The sequence below is a fragment of the Acanthochromis polyacanthus genome, chromosome 15 (assembly GCF_021347895.1).
Source record: "Acanthochromis polyacanthus isolate Apoly-LR-REF ecotype Palm Island chromosome 15, KAUST_Apoly_ChrSc, whole genome shotgun sequence".
Classification (NCBI taxonomy): Eukaryota; Metazoa; Chordata; class Actinopteri; family Pomacentridae; genus Acanthochromis; species Acanthochromis polyacanthus.
Window position 1 is genome coordinate 17,807,597 of NC_067127.1, and position 23,192 is coordinate 17,830,788.

Below are 23,192 nucleotides of genomic sequence, written 5' to 3' on the forward strand. Positions count from 1 at the left end.
ATGTAGTCACCTTTCTTATTGTCATCACAGAGATTATAATTTGTGTGTCAGCTGTCACAAGCATAGACTGTATAATAAAGATTTATTACACAATCTGTATAATAAAGATTTATTATACATTCTATGGTCACAAGTGCATTTTTATATTGTTGCGTTAAATGTCTACTTCGGGTCCTGTACTTTACTCATAGTTCTAAAGAATTTGTTTTTGATGTTTATAAAAGGAAGTGCTTCACTTGTTGGAGATGGCGTTACTTTGACGTGTAATGTGTAAGCGAGATTGCAAATGGGTTGACTGGCTTCTCTTGTATACTGTAAATTATAATTAAACCAATTCTCCAACACAAAGACCGACCTCACAGAGAGATTTGCCAAAGCTCCCACTGCTTATGAACGCAGCACCGGTGACGTCTACCCTGTGGGCGTGGTTTGGTATCCAGCAGCACTGCCCGGTCACCTGGCAAACTCAGCTGCTGCCGTCTGATTATCAAAGATGGCAGGAAACAAGTCTTACACTATTGTAGAATATTTCGGTGGGGATGATGGCTACCGCTGTGGCTACTGTAAAAACCAAATAGGAAACTTTTCTCATGGTAAGTGTATCATGAAGTAGCGAAGAAGCAGACGATGTGGGGCTTGTGCTAACGACCTAGCTCCGTCTACTTGCTGGAATATGTTGGAAATGAGACTAGCTAATGTTGGCACCGTCTAATTCTAATGTCAGTAGATCTGAGTACATTATATCAGCTGTACACGCCACTGCGTTTAATAGAGTGTACGCATTAGTTAACCTTAACTTAACATAACTTATATTGTTCAGTGTCATAACCTAGCTTAGTTTTTCGCCATTAGCATCCTAATGCCCAGTTTTCTTCATTCTAGGAAACAGCTTAAGACATTCGTAGAATAAAATTAGCTAAGAGAATGACCATGCTGTTGAATAACTGTTCTGTGGGGCGACAATGTTTTACTCAGACTTAACCTTAACAGGTTAGCAGAAGACTTTTTAACATCTCCACCAGCACAGAGCTAGCTAATGAACACCAACGTTACAAGTAGAGCAGGAAAACGAAACGAAGCTGTTATCCTCAGGGGCGAAAGTACATCTGTCTGTTGGTGCTGTGATATGAGGAGTTGAGCAAATGCAGGAAGTGTTGCTGTATATTTCCAGGGCTTTAACTATTGTTACATGTAGCCACATACGGAAGGGAACACAATGTGACTGTGGGCATAATGAGTAGTTCAACGACGCATGAGATGCAGCACTTTCCTAGTCCCATTTCTAGAACTGGCTGTGGGTTTGTTTTTTCCCTCTGGTGCATTGCAATATGAGCTCAGGGAAGTTCAGCAGCAGTGTTAACACGAGACTAAATATGAGACAGAGGTTCCCCAACATGCTGACACAGAAGACAGGATGTTTCCAACATGCACTGTATGCAAGCTTAAAAAATATCCAACTGTGCTACAGTCACAGGCTTAAAAAGCATAGTAGCACATTTCAAGACTTACTCATTTTTCAATATTTTGAAGTTATTTTGACTTCTGATGTGTCTGTGGGTTAAGCTGATGGGAAAGGACTCTGCTTAGCTGCAATGGAAATCTTCTCTTCCTGGACCAGTTGTGAGTGGTTGTGGCCTAGTCTCCCTTCCAAGTAAAGTGACGTGGTTTGAATAACATAAATTTCTGTTTGTCTAATTACCACAATGTATAACTGCCAAATACGAAGCCTTCCTTTGATTTTCATTTTTATGCTGCAGGTGGAAGTAATAGAGGAATATCAGTGTGAACATCACACATTTACCAAAATTGCTGCCATTTTGCAATAGGTGTGAAACTAGTAAAAACTAGTGTCAAGAGTTTATTGGTGGCAGTAGTCTTTAGGGCAGATTTACACTCACTGGAATTAAAGGGCAGCTTCTGTGTAAATGAAATTGATTAATTAATTGATTGATTGATTTAATAGTCGCCAAAAAGTCCAGTGCCAGAAACATGAGGAGTTTATAAGCCTTCTATGAAAATCAAATGTAGACAGTTGAGCAGCGTTTTAAGGGTACAATGTTGTGCTTTAATGTTCTGTCTGAAGGCTGTAATTTAAAAGAACTTTGGCATTTCCGAGCTATAAAAAAAGAATCCATGTAAGAAGATGGGAAGGGATTTTCTGTTGGGGACAGAACGGTGCCATTGAGTTGAGGTTATCAGAGGTGAAACAGGTTGACTATAATTAGGTTTCAGGCAGATCTTTAATGCAGTCAATGAGCAATTGGGCTCCGAGTCTGCAGACGAGAGCTGCTGTCTAATCTAAGATAAGAGTGGTAATCTGGATAAGGTGACATCATGCGGGCACTTCAGGTTCCGGGGAAGAAGGAAGACTTTACTGCCTGTCTAACTGTTGTAAGTAACCAGAATGAGTGTTAAAAGGTCAAGCTTTTCCTCTGTAGAGACAGGTTAAGTGAAAGCATACCAGATTTGCAGCTATAGAAACCTGTTGTTTTAGGCCACATGATCGATGGGATGATCATCAGGTAAATGAGCAAATGTAGTGTTGACTTTTTAGGCAGGTGCACCATAAGGTTGTGCTTTCCTCAGTGTGATTAGCACAGTGATGTTATCAACTGTGTTGTCACATTGAAAAAAACAAATGCGACTCCAGACTACAGAGAACAACGTCTGCCCTCTCCTGTGTCGTCGTGTCTGTCACGTCTCGGTGGAGGCTGAAGAATGGATCAGGTGTGACTGATGGAAAGGCGCTCCTGTTGTGGCGTGAAAATGGCAGCTGTTGCACTCACAGCCAGCCCATGTGGTGGGATTCTTTTTTAAGTCTAGAAGTAATTTTACATATTATATTTTTGACAAGTTACCTTCTGCCCCACTAGTTATCAGACACTTCTTTTAACAGGTGTTTGGTTGTTGTGCCATTAAATTGATCCCTGTCTTGTCTTTCCAAATGTATTTTTCACAGTTAAAAGAAACGCGTGATTAGCATTGTGTTGTTGAATGTGTGTATTCCAGCTGAAACCCAGACAGTGCTTTATGTACAGAATACTGGTTTAACGTAAATTTATATGACAACTTGACATCTCTGTAATTGCTGAGGTCATGAGAGTTTTGTGACATAAACATGTGATCATAGGTCAGAAACGACTTGGAGACTAAATCATTGGTGGTTAGACGTAACTCCCTAAGGATCTTAAATTGCAGATATAGGCTGCTTATTGTCTTGAGCTTTTGTTCATCTCAGTGTCATCACTGAAAAATGCAGCTCCATTCACTCTGTAATTGATGTTTTTCTGTTATTTTCTTGAAAGGTTCAGTTTTCATTTGGAGGATTAACATTGTATACTTTAATGTGGTTTTAAATTGCCGATATAAGAATCGGTTTTGTTGCTGAGTTGTATTCCCAACTACCATCTAAATAAGTATAAGTTTTGTCGTGTTTGATTTTCTACTGTTTGTTTAGTTTTTTATGCCAGTGAAAAACATATTCACTGCTACATTCAAATGTTCGTAATGGTACTGAAGCGGTGGCATATTTAGATGCACCACTGACTGCAGTACATGGAAAACCAAATATTTGTCATTCTATAAAGCTCAGATGTGGTGTTTGTGATGTTTAAAGCTTATCTGTAATATTTATATAAAGGAATATTTTTAGACAAGTGTCCTGGTTACAGGCCCCTTAACTGGTGTTCCAGTAGAGATAATATCTGTTCCTCACAGAATCCTGTAATAAGCAAAGCCTGCAGTCCTGCTGCTGTATCTGTTGGCTGTTCATCTACCATTTAGTGCTTCAGTGCTGTAATAGATCACACCATGTTGTCTGCTTGTCTCTGTGGACTCTTGGCTAAGCACCATTCTCCTGGGACGTGAACTGTTATACACAGTGCGAACTTGGTGTGTGAACTGCTATACAGTCATTTCCTTTGGTTGTCTTAGATGTAAACTGATCGTTGTCTTGCCATAGAGACATAGATTTTGGGTAGCGTGCTTGTGTGGACTGTGTATATACGGTTGCAGAAGGGAAGGTCAGTAGTTGAAAGGGGGAGCTCAGATCTCAGTTCTGGGAAGAGGCATCTGTTGTGGCTACAAATAATAAATTTGTATGTTTCCATTGGGGCCTTAAAGCACTGTGGGAATGCTTCTTTGGGGATGCTGTGATTTATGCTGGGACAAAAGTTTGGACATGCCACCAGACTCTCAAGCTACTTTTTGATTGCAAAATTCAACTGCACCTTGCTTGTACACATGCTTCCTGTTGAGCTTTATTTGAGTTGTGAAAAGAGCTTTTTAATTCAAAACCCCTTTCTGACAGTTTCTAAATCAATTTCTCATCAGGTTAGACTTTATTTGGTTCACTGTCATTCAGAATTTCTTCCTCTTTAAGTCGTTTTTTGTAAATTCAATGTGCAGATATGTATTAGAAGCTTAAGGCTTTGTCGTCCCTTATTGGAGACTTAACTTGCTCGTAGTTCTAGTTAGGGCTGCAACTAATGACGGGTCGACTAATCGTCTGAGCACGATACGTCATCAAAAGCGGAAGTGAGCACGCAATGCAACAGAAATCAGCGTCCGACCGGAGCGCGGAACACGGACGGACATCGGCGCTGCATCGTGCATACAGTGGGTACAATAAGAATTTGAACACCCTGCGATTTTGCAAGTTCTCCCACTTAGAAATCATGGAGGGGTCTGAAATTTTCATCGTAGGTGCATGTCCACTGTGAGAGACATGGATTAAAATCATGCATGGCACGGAAGGTTCCCCTGCTTAAACCAGCACATGTGCAGGCCTCTTTTAAGTTTGCCAATGACCATTTGAATGATCCAGAGGAGTCATGGAAGAAAGTCATGTGGTCAGATGAGACCAAAATGGAACTTTTTGGTCTTAATTCCACTCATCGTGTTTGGAGGAAGAAGAATGATGAGTACCATCCCAAGAACACCATCCCTACTGTGAAGCATGGGGCTGCTAGCGTCATTCTTTGGGGGTGTTTTTCTGCACATGGGACTGGACGACTGCATTGTAATAAGGAGAGGATGACCGGGGCAATGTATTGCCAGATTTTGGGGAACAACCTCCTTCCCTCAGTTAGAGAATTGAAGATGGGTCGTGGCTGGGTCTTCCAACATGACAATGAGCCGAAGCACACAGCCAGGATAACCAAGGAGTGGCTTCGTAAGAAGCACATCAAGGTTCTGGAGTGGCCTAGCCAGTCTCCGGACCAAAACCCAATAGGAAATCTTTGGAGGGAGCTCAAACTCCGTGTTTCTCAGCGACAGCCCAGCAACCAGACTGATCTAGAGAAGATCTGTGGAGGAGTGGGGCAAAATCCCTGCTGCAGTGTGTGCAAACCTGGTGAAAGATTACAGGAAACGTTTGACCTCTGTGATTGCAAACAAAGGCTACTGTACCAAATACGAACATTGATTTTCTCAGGTGTTCAAATACTTATTTGCAGCAGTATCATACAAATAAATTAAAAAATCATACACTGTGATTTCTGGATTTTTATTTTTTTAGATTATGTCTCTCACAGTGGACATGCACCTACGATGAAAATTTCAGACCCCTCCATGATTTCTGAGTGGGAGAACTTGCAAAATTGCAGGGTGTTCAAATACTTATTGTACCCGCTGTGTATTATGTATGCACAATACAGCGCGGACATCCGCGATCTATCGTAAACACGGATGTCAGCATTTACTATATAACTGTATCTAAACGCGGACATCCGCGCTGCATCGTGCATACATAATATATGCACGATGCAGCGCGGATGTCCGTCCGTGTTTCCCTGGTCCGGTCGGACGCTGATTTCTGTTGCATTGCGCGTTCACTTCCGCTTTTGATGACGTATCGTGCTCAGACGATTAGTCGACGCGTCGTTAGTTGCAGCCCTAGTTCTAGTTAGGATGTGACACTTTCACTAGCAACAAGGCTTTCACAAAAGTGCTTTTCTGACTTCGATTAGTTAAAGCAATGCACAAGGTTGTATGATGTTCAATGAACTATTTTAAGGAAATGTTTCTTTTGTTTTCTACAGGGATGTGGTCCCACACCATGACAGTACAAGACTACCAAGACCTCATAGATCGAGGATGGAGAAGGTGAGTTGTTGTTTCTTGGTTTCCCCCCAATCCTTTACCACTTAGATATGGACCTTTTGAAGCTTCTCACAAATACAGTTTTTAAAATAATAGCATGGATGCTTCCTATCAATAATAATAATAATAATGTGTTTTACAGTAGAGGTTGTCCATGCTTTTCTTTTCAGAAGTGGGAAATATGTTTATAAGCCCATATTGAAGAAGACATGCTGTCCACAGTATACCATCAGGTGATTGTATTTTCTTACTCATCAGAGTTTTTTTGTTGTGATTCATGCTTCTGTTATGATCTAATAAGACCAGACAGACACTGAACCCATGAGGATGAACCCTGGTAGTTTGATAGATGTGGCACAATAACCTGTTAAAAGATTTCAGCAGAAATATATACTAACATGTTGTTTTAATCTGTCCTTTACTGTTACTTCTTATTCCCTGCCAAGATGTCATGCACTGAAATTCCAGCCTTCCAAATCCCACAAGAAAATCCTGAAGAAGATGAGCAAATTCATTTCCAAAGGGGAACTGCCAAAAGGAGAGGAAGATGGTGAGAGTATGTTAGCAGTCAAATAGTATAATAGTTATTAATGCACGTGTAATATTTGGTGCTCTATATGCAGTCAGCACTGGGATTGTGTCTGTATCACAATGTACAGCTGACATTACAGTAAGAGGTGGGCACTAACCCAAAGCGGTGCTGGTGCTGTGGCTCTGCAGTACACTTTGTTCCAGTGTAAACAGTATTGATTGTGTTTCTTGTAGGCGAGCCAATGGACTCGGGGTGTGGAGAGGCAGGCCCACGGGAACCGAGCAAAGTCTGTCACCCCGAGGTGAAGTGTGCCCCTATTACAGATATTCAGAAGGAAGTAGCAGAGTGTCCAACTATCACAGAGGGTCAGAAGAAGACAGGGGATGCTGCGCCTAAAGGTTCAGAAACATCACAAAAGGATCCAGTGTCTGTTCCAGATGGTAGAACAGCAGCTGCAGCTCCTAAACCAGGTAAAAAGATATGATTACCTTCTAAATGGCTGATGGTAGCCATTAGCAATCAGTGCTGTTATTGACTGTGCTGAAATGACTGTTATAGAATACTAGCTGTTCATTAGTCCACCAAGGCGGCGGAGTTGTGTGATGATCGGCATGCCTGAATCCGTCTGTGCACAACTTTACCCAAAAATGGAAAAACGGATTTGGATGAAATTTTCAGGGAAGGTCAGAAATAACACAAGGACCACCTCATTAGACTTGAGCAGTGATGCGGCTTATAGTCTGGACCCACGGATTTGTGAAAGATTTCCCATCACGAGATGGCGGCACGGTGTCACTGTAACTATGACAACAAGTGAACACTACTTCAGCTGCCTGCTGATGATCACATGATTGTGATCCTACTAAAAATTCACCGGGATTTATCCTTTTAAATGATTCAAGGAACAATTGATTAAATTGTGGGGGTGTTTCTGAGTCACATCAATTCCCACCACCCACTATATATTTAGGTCACGCGATTCGGTATCCGTACATAACATATCCATGCATAACACACACCTGTGATCAGCGCAAGGTAATTTTTTTTATTGAAGATTTCTACATCAGAAATTATACAAAGACTGAGCAGCCTTGGCGGTGTACTGCGCTGTCTCAGAGCGTTTCTTGTTAGTAATGGAATTGCAGTCGCTAATTATATATTACTTTGTCCATTACTGTTGCTTTCCCCTGCCAGGACAGCTCTGTATTTTCTCTTTCATTAATCAGGAGGTTACAATCATGGAATTTTAGTTGACATTTCTATTTTTGGGTCATGGGGCCAATTTTTTTGTGTCAGTTGGTACATGGTTTTCTTTTTTTACTTTTTAACTTCCGCTTATTACTACAAATGTTTTTCTTCAGTGTCAGTAGTAATTGTTGCATCATGTTGACATCAATCAGTTTTGGCTCCAGTCATTGGTCAGCTGCAGTCAGCACTACACTTTTTTTTAGCACAACCAGAGATTTACTCTGTTAAATGTAGACGTTTCCAAAGATCAAAACCTTCACGCGTATAGCAGTTCTTCAGATTATCACCAGCAAACTGGTTCGACATTAAGTGTTTTGAGATAAATGGTTGTCATTAAACCTCAATGAAAGCAGTGTGCGCAATCAGGGAAAGATGATGTAGACGAATGAAATATGACATTTGTTTCATCAGCTGTTTTTATGCAGGTGACTGGAAACAATTCTTGTGAATATGAAAAAATAATTGCGTTTAGCTCAAGTGACTGCAATCAGGCACTGATTTAATAATTGTGACTGGCCTACCATGAATCTACAGATGCAACAGTTGGTTAGTTAGTTGATCAAACAAATATTTATCAAGTGCTTTGATAATTGCTTAGCTTTAATACCAAGTTTCAGCTTCTAAAATGTGAGAATTTATTGATTTTGTAACTCAAATTTGATAGAAAACTAAATATCTTTGACATGTGGAGGTTTGCAAGCAGCAATTTCCACACAGCATCTTCGTTTTACTGAAAAAAACAATCAAAAACACTAATTGTGAGATTAATCGATAGTTAAAATAATTATTAGCTGTAACTCTATGTGAATCCTTAAACTTAAATTGCTTATAGAAGGTGTACCTCCTGCAGTTGTAGTATGAATGTGACATTACAGTGGCTGAATACCCCAACCACTCACTGTTGTGTGTTTGGGAAAAAGAGTATGGCTACAAGTACATAATGTCAGATTAAGTAATGTCGTGATCATTCTAAATATTCATTATTGGATATCATTGGGCACTCAGGAGCATCGTAGCGCCTCAGTTCTGATGTTGCTCTCAAAACGTCAATCACTGCAACATTTTTCACAACCAAGTAAGTTGGAAAGCACTACCTTTGTATCGACAGGTGGAACTTTTAAAGTCAGTCCAGTTTTATTTAGTCTAATCATGTAGTTTAATTGTAGTGTGAGGTGATTTGCTGTGGCTTATGCAAGCAAATGACTTAAAAAAGAATAGTAATAATATGTCAAGCTTAATTTATATAGCGCTTTTTGGAACAAAGTTATAAAGTGCTTACGAGAAACAAAAAATATTTAAAAGACGGAAACATCAATTGAAGTAAAGACCATAAAAGCAGCCAGAGATTATTTAAAAGATAATAAAAATAGGCTAAAAGAAAAAGGAAATGATAAAATGTGGTCATATATGAAATGTTCATGAAAAACTTTCAGTAGAAGAACATTTTAAGAGGAGATTTAAAAGATATAGCCTGTCGAATCTCTGTGAGCATGTTCCACATTTTTTAATTTATCCTGTAACAGCAAAGGCCTGATCGACCATTGACTGATTCAAATCAATCCCTGGGACAAAAGGTTCTTAATATGATTTTGAATGTGGTCATTTAATGCTTTGAAGGTAATTAATAGACTTTCAGAGTAAATGCATATTCTGTGACAGTTTCAGTTAGTGAAAGGAGCAATGACTGATGCAGCTGTAAGGTGTGTTGCAGTAATTGAGTAGGGAATATATAATGCATGCATTATCCTATACAAGACAGTGGCAGACAGAAATGATCTAATTTAGGTTATTTGTTTCAGTTGAATGTCTATATTTATGGACAGATTTATCCAGAACTAAGTAATCAGCTATTCAATGAGCCAGTTGGAGTTGATACGATACACGACCCCTAAGTAATGAAGACAGGGTAATAGCCATAGTGAATTATCCTAAATTTAGTCTATGACTTGTAGAAAGTTTCCATCCTGATTCAGAACAGCTTCCTGTACCTTTTAGGAGCGAGGTCTTTGTCTTGCTGCTTTAATTTATGCTGTCTGTCCCCTGACCAAGGTAGCCTCATTCTCTGCGCTGTTCTGCTGTAGCTGAAGCACCATTGTTTGCCAGCAGGTGTCACTGTTCACCTTGTAACCGGCTCCGCTGTACAGCAGTTTGGTGAATGAAGGAAGGAGAGTGTCTGGTTTGGACTTATCTGTCATGTTCTCCTCCGTACTCTCCAGCACAGGATATCCCCACTGCCAACTCAGAGTAATGAATTAATAACACTCATAGTGAAGTGATAATAAACTCCCGTTAGATACAGGAAGCAGCACTTCTAACAGCTGTTAGTGTTTCATGCCTCAGCTGCTTCTTTCCTTTCAAATGTCTAATGAGAACAGCACCCACTGTCATTAACTAAAAGGCATGGGCGTAGATTGGAGCAGAAAAGCTTGGTACTGGCACAGATTGATCCAGATGCAGACATAAACACACAGAGAAAAATTTCAGCAGTGCCAGCATCCTCCTACTGTTACGGCTGTGTCAGCACTGCACTCCTTTTCGTCACTCTTTCAGAAATAACCAGGCTTTTCAGCAAAGCGGAAGCAAGGAGGATTTAATACAGTGAGCCAGTGGTTCTCCACCTCCCCCTTTTTCACATCCAACAGAAAACACCTGGATATATCTTTCCTGTACTTTTATGACTGTACTTTATAGGTCTGGGCAGGTTCCAGTTCTAGCTTAAGATAACATGACTCTCAGTGTTTGCTACATAGAAGATGAATTCCAACTGACTCCAAGTCGATACCAAATTGTAAGCATAACCTGTTTAATTGCAGTAGAAATTGTTACACAGGTACAGTTTCTTAGTCTGTACCTTCTATTAGGTGACACTTTACACCCATGTTACTATTTTAATGGCTTCTCACAGACAGTGGCATCCTCCTCCCACAGAAAATGCATTTTGACTCTTTTTGTACGTGTTTCCATACTATTAGGCACATTTCTAGACAGTTCATGCTGAGCGTGTCTTGTGAAAGTCATATTCGTGCTCGGGAAGCGGGGAAGGAGGCTGTCATAGCTTTTATGAAGTGCTAACTGCTGGAGCGGGAGCCTCTTTCTTCCACAGGAACTTATGTCAGATTTTATCTTCACCACGGCTGTCCTCAGGAGTACCCGGGTTTGTGTTTGTGAGACTGAGAGAGAAAGTGTGTGTTTGTAGTGAGAGTGTAGTTAGAGGAAGGGAGGCACGTGGACAGAGTAACCATGGAAAGGGGTTGTTGTATTTGTGGTTTAATCAGTGTGATAAAACAGAGTCCAGATTGTAGTTCCTATTGTCTTTGTGAGCGCACTGCGCTGGCTTCACTGTGTTTATTCTGACAGAATATTTGACCCCTTTTTAGTTACCAAAGTTGTGTGTTTATACCAGCAGACTTGCTCAAAAACACATCCTTCCCTTTATCCCTCAAGTCATTTACCATCAGACTAATACAGCAAACAGGCATGAGATGAAACAAAACAGTTTTCTGTGTGACCACACTTATGGCCTTCTATGTACACCAATGAGTCAGAAACAAACTATTTACGAGAAGAACACAATTAATGGTACACAACTCAAATCTGTTATGATTTTAAGATAAAGCATATATTAAAATCAGCCAGTATCTGCACACAGTTCCTACTGAGGTCTATATTTACTCTTCACAGGATACAATCTGCCTTACAGTCGAAAATAAAGGACCTTGAGTCAGTTAAAGCTGATTGCTGCCTGTGATCACTGGCCAGGACCTCAGTTTCCTATCCCCTTGTCAGGACCAGGCGTCCCTCTCTTCCTCGTGACGTCATCAGAGGGGAAAGTTAGTGAGTGGGCTGATGGTGGCAGCTGGCAATAAGACAAGCAGGAAACTGCTCTCGTTTCCTTATTGCTCCAAACAGGATGTGGGCGTGTAAACTGTTGACATGGGATGCCCGGAGAGCTGAAGGGCTTGGCAAGAGCCCAGGAGGTTGGGGTGGAAGGGGAGGATGAGGAGGGGGACAGACAGAAGGAAACTTGCAGAGATTCACTCGCTACAGAGAAAGTGTATGTGTGTGTTCTGTTAGTAACAACCTCAGGTATGACGACCTGGCAGCCCTGATCTGTTTTTGCTGTAATCTTTTTCTTGGGAAAAAAAGCATCTTGTTTTCATTATGTCTTCTGTTTTTGCTTTTTGGTTCCTCATAAAATACACACTAGCTAGCTGCTAATAACCTGGATTTCACTCAAACAAGACAATAATTTCCATTAAGTTCTTTCTTGAGATTTGCTTCTTAGGCAGTGTGTGCACTAAAGCAAACGTGGCCGCCCAGAGGGGTCGGCAAATCCATTGGAAACATGGTCCAATGCTCACAAAATCTGCCTCGAACTTAAGACTCATCAGTTACAGCAGCTCAGAGTTGCCATCTTTTTTGCATAGCGTTAAGTCTTAGTTGGGATGCTGCCCAACAGTAAAACTGATAAATGGAATTCAGTTATTTTCAATAATTATATCTCTTTATTTTATATTCTCACCTGGATTTTTTTTAAAGACTGTTCTCTGTGTCCTGCATGAGCATAGGTGAAAAACTGTGTTTTTTGCTACCCTTCCTCTATCAGTGTCTCTGGAAAGCTTTGACATGTCTCCCACTCCTGTCTTCTCTGGGATGCAGGGATGGGAGCTGATCCCAACCGGCCCCAATGCAGGAAGGCCAAAGACTTGAGAAAGGAGCGACGTCTTCAGAAAGAGCAGATGAGACAGCATACTGACGGGGTATCTTCCATTGTCTCTCCTGCCCATCCCACTGCCACCCACACCAACCAACCCAAACCTCTGGAAGAGTTCATCAATGAGTCACTGCCTGAAAACTCTTCTCATTGCCTTGAGGTGAGCAAAAAATATAGAGTAGGTACTTTCTTTTGTCTTTTTATGTGACTTGGAATAAATATTGGCCTATTGTGATGATTCCAGCTGTCATTAGGAAATAGTGTTTTTGGTTGAGCTTTCAGTCTCCATAATGTTTGGATCGAGTTAGCTTGAGAATTTGGTTTCTTAGAGCACTCTTCTCTAGCCCCAGTGACTTCACCATGTGTTTGTGTGCGGAGAGGATAACTGGCCAAAGCAGAGTGGAAAAACCACCTCTTCCTAGTTCAGATTCAACCAAATGACAGGCACACCACACAAACTGGGTCGCATTACACTGCTGATGACATTAAAACCACAGCACCCAGCTCAGTCAGTACGAGAGGACATGGAAATGAACCTTTGGCAGAGAAAAGAACAATGTAGAAAGATGTCTGGCAACCTCAAGCTGGGGTTGGTAGAGTAATGTCATTCCTGGCCTTGACCAAGATTTGAGCCAGATGCATTGAACCAGCCGTTGCCTTTCTCTTGTCTCTGTACCCCTTGAGATTACACCGTCATGCCTATCTCCCAGTCAGCTCTATTCAATTGGATTAATTTGTTTGCTTGCAATTATCATTCAATTTCACTAAGTGGGCATGCGCTCAAGGTTATCCTTTGCAAATTAAGGTTAATTGCATGTTTTACAAGTCAAATAATTGAGAAAGGCCTCTAGTCAACCAATTTAGCTGTTTTTTTAAAGAACATGTGGCTAGGCTGCATCAGATTTCTGGCTAAAGAACAATTTGAATTATAAGCAGCTTCATAAATGTATCTAATGTATCTGTGACATGAGCTTCTGTTCTGTTCACTTAGCTCTCAGGTTAAAAGGGTTTTCACACTAGTACTATGAGATTATAGTGGAGTAATTAAATGCAGTCTAGCTGAGTTTAATCAAAAACACATCTGTTAAAGATATCATACTATTTGATGGACGAGAAAACTCTGTAGGATACATCTAACTCTTCGGAAAATAAATACAGACAGGAAAGAAAAATTTGGGGGTTTGGCGTCTCTTTGCTTTGGTAGTGCCATAGGTTGACCTTTACGCTTTCTAAAACATATTTCACATAGAATCTGAAACCTGTTCCATTATTACTTTAATACGGTGACAGGATAGATATGTTTAGATGTGTGTACAGTTTAGTGGATACCTCTGTGCTGCCTTAAATACTGCAGAGGTTCCATCTGCCACCACTAGGGGTCAGTGTGATGACATGATACAGACACTTATGGAAGCTGTTCACCCACTGATCCTCTCAAGAGTGTTGTCAACTGTCTCTACACTTTTCTGATATTTTCATAGCATTTTCTTTTAAGTCTCCTGTTGCTAGCCTTCACTGGTTTGGCAATCAGTTGCCACTCTATTACTTTCCTCCATAACAGCACACAGCAGGGTCGTGCTGACCCAGGTTCAGAGCACTAAATCTTTGATAAACTGCAGGGTTCATTTTAATAAGTTAAGTGAAAGTTAATTTACTTTAAAGTTTATTGAAACTTCTAAAGTATGTTAAGTATCAGACTGTTGGTGTTAAATTTCAAGGCCGTTATGAGATTTGGAAATTTCATTTCCATGCTTTCCACTACCTGCTGCAGTGTTGGTTTACCAAATTGATTTCAGTCTATCAAAAATATATCTCTAGATTTAGAACAAAATTAAAAAAGACTGAACTTGAGCACTGTCCCCTTGTGCAAGAGGCCCAACATCTCTGTTTGGCTAAAGGATATGGATGCCAAGTGTTCATATGAGAGAGATCCGCTTCAGTCCAAGTCAAACAAACCCCAAGTTCAATCCCTCTATCCTGTCCTTCCAGGAGAATCATATGGCACAGCCTCTGTGGCCAACAAAAGCTTCCAAACGAAGAGGCGCTTAATTAAATAGGGCCTGAGGATGAGAAATGTCAATTCTTTAGTTTGTGTGACACGAGCCACAGTCAGCCAATTTTTCTGTTCACAAGTCTTTCTGTCAAAGGTTTTTCCTGATCCTCTCTGTTAAATTTGATTCATAGCACTTCTCTGACAGCATTAAGAATTGAACTCTGGAAGCTTCTAAATGGTACTTACACATAGAAATGCATATGTAAATACATATGTAATATATGCATATTAAGTCCATTATGCGTCATTACCATTTGTTAGGAATAGTTAATAAATAATTTTCTTGTGTTTTTGCCTACTTGGGATTGCCTATAGCTCAACACGGACTGTGATTTTAATGTTCATTAACATTAGATATAAGCAATAGATCATCATAAAGTTGCAAGAATGATTAAAGCAATGTGAAGCACACTGATCGGATCCCAATCTAATCGAGTGTCTGTGGAATGTGCTGCAATAAATCCAATCCATTTCGGGCCCATTCTACAACCCACGGGACCCGAAGGATCTGCTGCCAGCGTCCCAGTTCCAGACACCACAGGACACCTCTGTGGGCTCTGTTCCCATGCTTCAATGAGTCAGATGTTTTGGTGGTGTGAAGGGAGCTTAAAAAAGTATTAGGCAGGTGGTTTTAATAATGGGACTGATTGGTCTATATTAAATCTATAGAAAACATGGATAAAAAGAACCCTGCACATTTGTTTTTACCACTGTTATTGCTCAGCAGTTTTTTGTTTCCTACTTTCATTAGCATGCAAATGAGCTATTCATATTCATAGTCATTGGTTTCACGGTGTTCTTATATCCAACAATTGGTGGTCAAAGAAGGCGGTGAATTTCTAGCAACTATACATGGATGTAAACAATGCAGGAATTAAAATGGAGAAAAAAAAACACGGAGCAACCTTAGGTTACACATTTTTGTGAAACTTTACGTAAAAATCCTTTGCACAAGAACAAAACTGTAGTCTGAGATGACATGGTGAAGCACTGGGCTCATGTGTACACTTTAGCAAATAGAGTAATGATTATTTGTTTATTTTCAGAACAAGTATGAGTATTCAGTGGATAATATGACAGGAAATGTTTGTATCACTAGAGAGATGGACATAGCACACCCCACTTGTTGCTGCTTTTGTTTTCCCATTCAGTTACGTATAAGAAGAACAGCAGCTGGCATTGATTAAACCGAGCACTTCTTTGAGATAAAATATTAGAAATAAAATCTTCAGAGCAAAACCCTCAAACTACTGCTGTGTCTTGTTTGTAACATGGTTAAAATCTTATTGTGACTTAAACAAGAGGGTGTGCAAATGTCAGTCTCTCTGCTTTCACCGTTCTTTCACACCTTTTCTCTCTGTGATTTCTGATGCGTTTTTCTTTTGGGTGTTTTTAACCACCACTTATTTATTCTCAGCACTTTTTCCATTTTGATGTTAACCCTTATCTGCCCGTATTCTTTTTGAAGGTGAGGCTAGTGCGCTCCAATCCCCCTAGCCCGCAGTTCAAAGCCTCTTTCGACGCCTCCTACCAGGTGTACAAACTCTACCAGATGGCCATTCACAAGGACCCTCCTGACAAACCCTCCGAGAGCCAGGTCAGAGGGTGGGAGGCATAGGTCAACCTCCTCTATGGGTGCCCAGGGAAGGAGGGAGGGATGGGGTCGACATATCTGGGCACCTATAAAGGCATCAAAAGGATTTTTATCTTGCTTTAATCTCTTTCCTATTTTAAAGTAGTTGAAGTAATTTGTTTTACTGTAAGAACTGGAGCTTATTCCTTTTTAAACTGATGCTGCACAGATAACAGTTAATGCTAAATGTCAGTTAGAAATTCCTGTTTGATCATCATTAAATGTGTATTTTATATAATGAGTATTTTTTCATAAGTTATTTTTGCCAGGGCTAAACCATAAATATCTAAATATTAGAACAAGATTGGAATTAATAGATCAAACAAGAGTCAGGGGGAAAATCTAAAATATGAATGGAAAAAAGTGAATTAGGATGTTGGCATTGAAGAGAGAGTATGTGTATAAATGCAAGAGAGAGGAAATGGAGGGGAAAATGTTTCCATACGCCATGGTTGAGAGCGGTGTTTCTCCAGGTGTCTGAGTTGGCCTTTGGTCAGCCAGGCAGTTAGTCTTGGGCTGTTTTAGTTTCGGGGAGGGGGCAGAAGCCTCCCGACCTTCACACATTTACCTTGTCTGTGTCTGCTGCCACGCCACAATAGTTCTGTTTGTCTGAACTGGATCTCATTTTAATTTAGGATAAGTAGTGGTAATGAGATTTTAATTTTCTCAGTGCGTGCAGTCTGTTCTGCCTTGTATACCCTTTTGAGTGGAGTCGGTTGTGTTAGACAAGAGCCTGTATGCATCTAGCTTAGGGGATCCATTCAGGCACAGTTGGGACTTTCTGCTGCTCAGGACCTCGAAGGGCACAGATTGCTTTGTTGAGTCTTGGATTACCCATCCTCTGAGCGATCTGTGATAAACGCTGGGCAGTGCACTAGCCTCATCCTCAAGTTTCTCCTTATTTTAAAAACACACCATCAGTCTCCTAGAATCCACTTGTTTGCTTGTATACATGTGTGCTTCCTTTGTGTACGTCACTCTAAATAAATCAAGCCTGAAACGCAAAGCAGACCTGCTGTTTTACTGAATGCCCTCCAGGACTAGGAGACTGATGTCAGTCCTAACATACTAAAACACTTGTGTAACACACTGTTGTTCCTGCACTGTCCATTCCTCCATCGTCCCATTTCATGCTTTGACATTGATCTTCTAACTACTCACTGTCCTCGTAATCATTGTCCATCCTTGTAAAACCTCCCCTCACCTCCTCTCCCTCCACACCCTGTGCTTGAAGGTGAGGCTAGTGCCGGTGAACTTTGAGGACCCCCAATTCGCGGCGTCCTATGAGCAGTCGGCGGCGCTGTACGCCCGCTACCAGATGGCCATTCATGGTGATGACCCCAGCGAATGTAGTGAGAGTGAGGTACTGCATGATTATCATTATGCACCTGGTAGGGAACCGCTGCACACGCTGAATCCAGCTGCTTGCTGCTTTTCCCTGTTTGATGTAGTTTTATTTTAAACAAGCACCCTGGACTTTGGGAAATTATAGTGGTCATTTTGTTACTGTATTGTTGGGAGTTGTGGCGATTTTTGCACTAAATAAATTAAGTCATCATTAAAATATTTGGAAAAGTAACTGATAATGAAAACGTGAGGCAATTTGAAAATGAATAGTTAATACATTTATTCTGCTGTCCATCATGCAAGCAGTCCATGCACCACTGGGAGAATTGCAGCATTCAGTGGTCCTGGTTAAATCATTAATGTGTTTTCTCCGCATGTTTTTGTTTTATGTAAATTGTAACATTTTGCTAGTTTATATGCTGTGAATATGAAGCAGTGTCCATTAATGAATCATGAAGGGGGATGTGAAACTTCACCCAAATGGGGATTCATAAAATTTAAAAATGAATTGAGTAAATATAGTAAATGATGTGATAAACTATGTTTATGCACACCTCAGTTTCTCCACATTATATATTAATAAAAGAAGAGAAAATAAAGTCTAGTCAGGAACTGCTGGACAACCTGAGAAGGCCTGTTGTCCCTCTGGGCTGGAAACAGTCTCCTCCTCCACCCTCCTGCCAGCAGGCCACAGTAAATTACTGAATTCTCCAGCTTGTAAAAAGTTAGGTAATTAATAAATAAAAGCCGTCAGATTGGGCAGACTGTGGCAGATTCTTTCCTAGTGCCATAACATCAGTTTTATTAACAGGGAGTGTGTGGTTGTGTGTGTGCTTGTGAGCAAGACTTCAGCTCAGGGTATTAAATGTGTTACATATACATTTATACACACACTACCAGTCAAAAGTTTGGCCACACCTTCTCATTCAACACTTTTTATTTATTTGTAATATTTTATGAAATTATATAATTTACAGCATAATTCCATATGCATTCTTTTAAAATTTGATGTCTTCAGTGTTAATCTACAACGTATAAAATAATTAAATAACCGTTGAATGAGAAGGTGTGTCCAAACTTTTAACTAGTAGTGTATAGAAATGAAATGACTGTGCTGTAGATTAAACAACACTGCTAAGTTTTTTTTTTTTTTTTTATTGGACTATAATTATTATGGTAGCATGTTGCAATACATACACACAGCCAATACAATCCAGAGGGTGCAGAAACTGCTGGACATTCTCTCTGACCTGAAATAATGTGATTTGTGTGTTTTTTTTAGGACCTGTTTTGCTGCAGTTAATTTATACAAGACCAGGCCCTAATTATTCCCGCTCAAACAAATTTGGCTTTATTGTATTCCTCTTAGTTGGACTGCCGTGACACCCACTCCCAGAGCCCACAGTACTAAACACTGCCGATTTTATTCTCTTGCCCGTCAAGCTCCTGGTTAACTTGCCTTTTTCCTTCCCAGAAGCCTCGAGCCCCCCACTGTCCTGTGGCATTCATAAAGAAAAGGGGAAACACATTGTTGATGTGGTGATGGTACAGTTTGGTGCCATGCCATTCGGTGCCTGCTGCTGCTACTTAGGAAGTTGGGTCATTTAGTATTTGTAGAGGTATTTATTAATCCATTAAAGTATTACCTAGGGACAGAGTCTGGATTACTGTCATCCTGGGTCAGAGCCAGGTGATTGGAGAAATTGTGTGTGTGCAAGTTGAATTGCCCTGCCAAAATTGTACAATCATTAGATAGTACAATGTCCTAGAGGGGAATGGCTTTGCTTGTTTAGGGTTGTATGCATTTCCTGTCATACCATGACTGGAGGCAAGCCAGACATTATTCTGTCCACATCCAGTCATTGTGTCTTGACAGGGTTGGAGCACATACTGGCAATTATTTAGACACTTATGCGTATACACACACACACACACACACACACACACACACACACACACACACACACACACACTTACTTATTGGTCTTAACTATTGTGCTGAGCCATGACTCTAAGTTCCTGCACATGTGGCATTCATTTTCAGGAAAACAAATCCTGTTAAATCTGTATTTACGCTCCTTGGCCAGGACCTTAACCAAGACACTTGAATAAAAAAACGATATGGAAAAAGCTTAGAAATGGCAATAAAATTCATCAATAAAAATGGAAGAACTGAATGAGGAAAAGTAACTGTTGGCACCGTTTATCTGAAGGCAATTAGCAGCACGGTTATGCACAATAAAGGCATTCAGTACAACCGACAAAAGGGCATTACCCAGCTCCTCTCATTGCAGGACTCAAAGCATTTTGTTTATTATTGTCCACTGAGCTTTGCAATCCAGCTAAGTTTCTGGGGCTCCATTATACACTCCGAAATAAACAATGATCCAGTTAGCAGAAGTTTAGCAAAGGGAAAAGAACAAGTATTTGGGTTGTTTTAATTATTTAGAGTGTTAGAGAGAGAATACAGGCACTGTGTCGCTCAAATAAGTACAGCAATTTGAGTGAGTAAAGAGCACAATGACGAGAGGTCTAAGTAGCAATTAGGCTTAAGCAGATGTGTGTGTTTATCCGTACTGTATGTGAGTGCGTGCGTGTGTGTGTGTTCTTGCTACATTGTGAGTACCATTTTCTGCATTTAACTATCAAAGTGAGGACATTTTGGCCGGTCCTCACTTTGAAACAGCCATGTTTGAGGGTGAAGGCTTGTTTTTAGAGAACAGGTATGAATTGAGGTTTGGCTAGGGTAAGGATTAGGGTTAGGTGATCAGTTGTGATGGTTAAGGTTAGGGTAAGGCTCTAGGAAATGCATTACGCCTATGGATGTCCTCACTAAGATAGAAGTACAAACGTGTGTGTGTGTGTGTGTGTGTGTGTGTTTGAGATGGCTGCGATGGCTGCTTGCACTCCTAATCGTACACAGATGAGTGTTTACTATAAGAAAGGGAGAGTTAGAGAGGAAGTGATGGACTCCATGTGTTGATGGTAGATGCAGGCGTTCCAGAAAATACTTTGGATATGGCTGCATGTATGTGTTGCTGCATTGAAGATGGAGGCAGAGATTCGTAATCACATGTGTGTCACATTGCGGTCTTCATGCCCAGTGACTGTGCCTACACATTAGACTGTCTGTCTCTTGCAGAGTCTATATCGATGAGCATGCTAGTGTGGTGTGTTTGTTCGTGAAAGCAGAGGGGTCGACCTTGCTGGGCTCCAGGAGAGCAACCTCAGCCAACCAAGCAGGGCTGACACACCAGAGAAGGGCTCTAGTTGTAAAGGAGGTGGAGAAAGGACTAAGGAAGGGAGGTGCTCAGAGCTGGCACATGCATCCACATGAGAATTTGCATGCATTAAAAGGCATAAATGTACACGCACATTTCCCTAATCAAATAATACAGCATTTTACTACAAGGTCAGTTTGTGATTCTCAGATACACACGCACAGCAGCCAGCATTGTAGCATGGCTTCTATAAATGATGTCATCTAATAACGGCAGCTGTTGGTAAACCATTTTGTTTTCGTGTGTGTGTAAGTTTTAAACAAAAGTTTCAGTTGTGCCCTTGAGCAGTACTGCATGTTGGGAGGCTTTGCTGTTGGTAATTTGTTGACTGGCAGAGCAGTAGTCACTGCTGAGGTAGGAGTGGAAAATTACACTTTACTGGCATGGTTACACAGGTGGGGAACTTGACAAGCATTTTTTCGCATGAGCAAAGATCATTGTCGACTGAGCAGATCTAGTCACTACTGTTAGCACATTGCTCAGAGGCAGGAGAAAAAATGCAGAAAGTATTCTTCTGTTTACCAAATGAATAGAGTTCAATTGAATCTGTCTTAAAGAATTTACATTGTTTGAATTGCATGCATTTAGTCGCTATTTGAGTGTTCCTGCAAAAAGTTTAAAGTGCCTTTGGCCATTGACAATGTAAGGTTAAAATACCGTTGTAGTATTTGTAGAATAGGAATTAGTCATATTTGCTCTGTGTCTGAGTTGTTCTGTTCTTCCCCTCTTCCTCTGCAGTCCTCTTCACCCTGGTGTGAGGTTGAGCTGAGGGTAAAGGCAGTGTGCAGCATCTTGATATAGTATTCAGCACCACAGGGAGCACCATTTGTGAGACTTTTATTGCTCTCAACAACACTTTTCAGCAAGAAGTGCATGCAGTTTTGCAGAGCATGAATTGTTGTTTTTTTTTAAGCTCCGAGTTCCGTACTCTTAATCTTCTTACACAGTCCTCATAATTTACAGATTTGCTTATTTTTTTATGGCTATGACTGGATAAATATTTTATGGTTTTAGTGACTTTTCTGATGAGAATCCAGCTGGAGTTTAAAAGTTTGAAAAGCAGTGTAATTGGTCGTTTGCTTCAGTCAAAGGTAAAATAGAAAAGACAGAAAACAGTCCATCATGATTTGAGCACTTTTCTGCCAAACCTCAAATGCAGTGCACTCCTTTGTTGGAGAGTTTCACCAACACACACACACACACACACACACACACACACACACACACACACACACACACACACACACACACACACACACACACACACACACACACAAGCTTGTGACAGACAGAGAAACACACTCCTTTGGATGAGTTCAGGCTACTGGCAGGATTTGAAGTTGCACCTCAGCCAGGACTGCCCCACCTAGTGAACCATGCCTTCAGCAGTCATCACTGTTACCAGCTGTAGTGCTGCGCGTATACTCATTCACGGAGGATGTTGATGGGCTTGTGGGAATTTCCAATAACTCCTAGAGAATGTAGGTTCTAATTAGAAGGAAAGACGCATATCACTCTCAGTAGAGGCAATACAGAGCTGCTACATGTGCAGGATTCATCAGTGAGCCAAGACTCTATGAAAAGCTAGTCCTGTCAGTGATCAAGACGGAGTGAAATCATGAGTGGCAGATTTTTTCCAATAATAATAATTATGCTAAAAAACTATTTTTTTTCTTGAGGACTGCATAGTGAGTCAGTGGTGAGCACCGTTGCCTCGTAGCTACAAGATCCACGGTTTGCGTCCCAGCCTGGGATCTTTCTGCATGAAGTTTGTTCTCCCTGTGCACGTTTTCTCTGTTTGCTTTATAACACAAGGGCTGTTTATGCAAATTGTACATGAGTGATGAATCCTTGAATCTATCATTAGAGCCCAATTGAAGGACAGATGGCTACTCTGGCTTCCTCCCACTCCCTTGATGATTCTGTCTTGATTGTATCATGGTTCTGTCCATAGGTGTGAATGTGAGTGTGATTGTTTGTCTCTATGTGTAGCCCTGTGGTAGGCTGGTGACCTGTCCAAGGTGTCCTCTGACTTCACCCTAAGTCAGCTGGGATAGACTCCAGCCCCCCGTGACCCTAATGAGGATTAAGCGGTGTATAGGTGATGAATGGATGATGTTTATTGGCTTTATTTATTCTATCAGCTTCCAGGATATAATGCAGAGTGTTGGATCAGATTGATATATCAGTTTTTCAAAATACTGGGCAGATGCTGACCTTTCAGCACAACTCAGTTAATGGCCTGTTAATTAGAATAACTATTAGTAAGCCCTTGTTTGTCC

At 40.8% G+C, this 23,192-nt stretch overlaps 1 protein-coding gene across 3 annotated transcripts in view; it reads left to right on the top strand.

Annotated features, from left to right (window-relative positions):
- The first annotated feature begins 414 nt into the window (after positions 1-414).
- The window catches only part of LOC110958113 (arginyl-tRNA--protein transferase 1), a 57,456-nt gene continuing 34,678 nt past the window's right edge, over positions 415-23,192 (top strand). The window contains exons 1-8 of one of the 3 annotated variants that reach the window (XM_022204444.2): positions 415-593; positions 6,042-6,105; positions 6,273-6,335; positions 6,549-6,652; positions 6,868-7,104; positions 12,542-12,756; positions 16,118-16,246; positions 17,517-17,645. In XM_022204444.2, the coding sequence (XP_022060136.1) occupies positions 494-593; positions 6,042-6,105; positions 6,273-6,335; positions 6,549-6,652; positions 6,868-7,104; positions 12,542-12,756; positions 16,118-16,246; positions 17,517-17,645 (1,041 nt within the window). In that variant the 5' untranslated portion in view covers positions 415-493. The remainder of the gene's footprint in view (positions 594-6,041; positions 6,106-6,272; positions 6,336-6,548; positions 6,653-6,867; positions 7,105-12,541; positions 12,757-16,117; positions 16,247-17,516; positions 17,646-23,192) is intronic. The other 2 variants (XM_022204441.2, XM_022204442.2) reach the window with 2 other exon arrangements.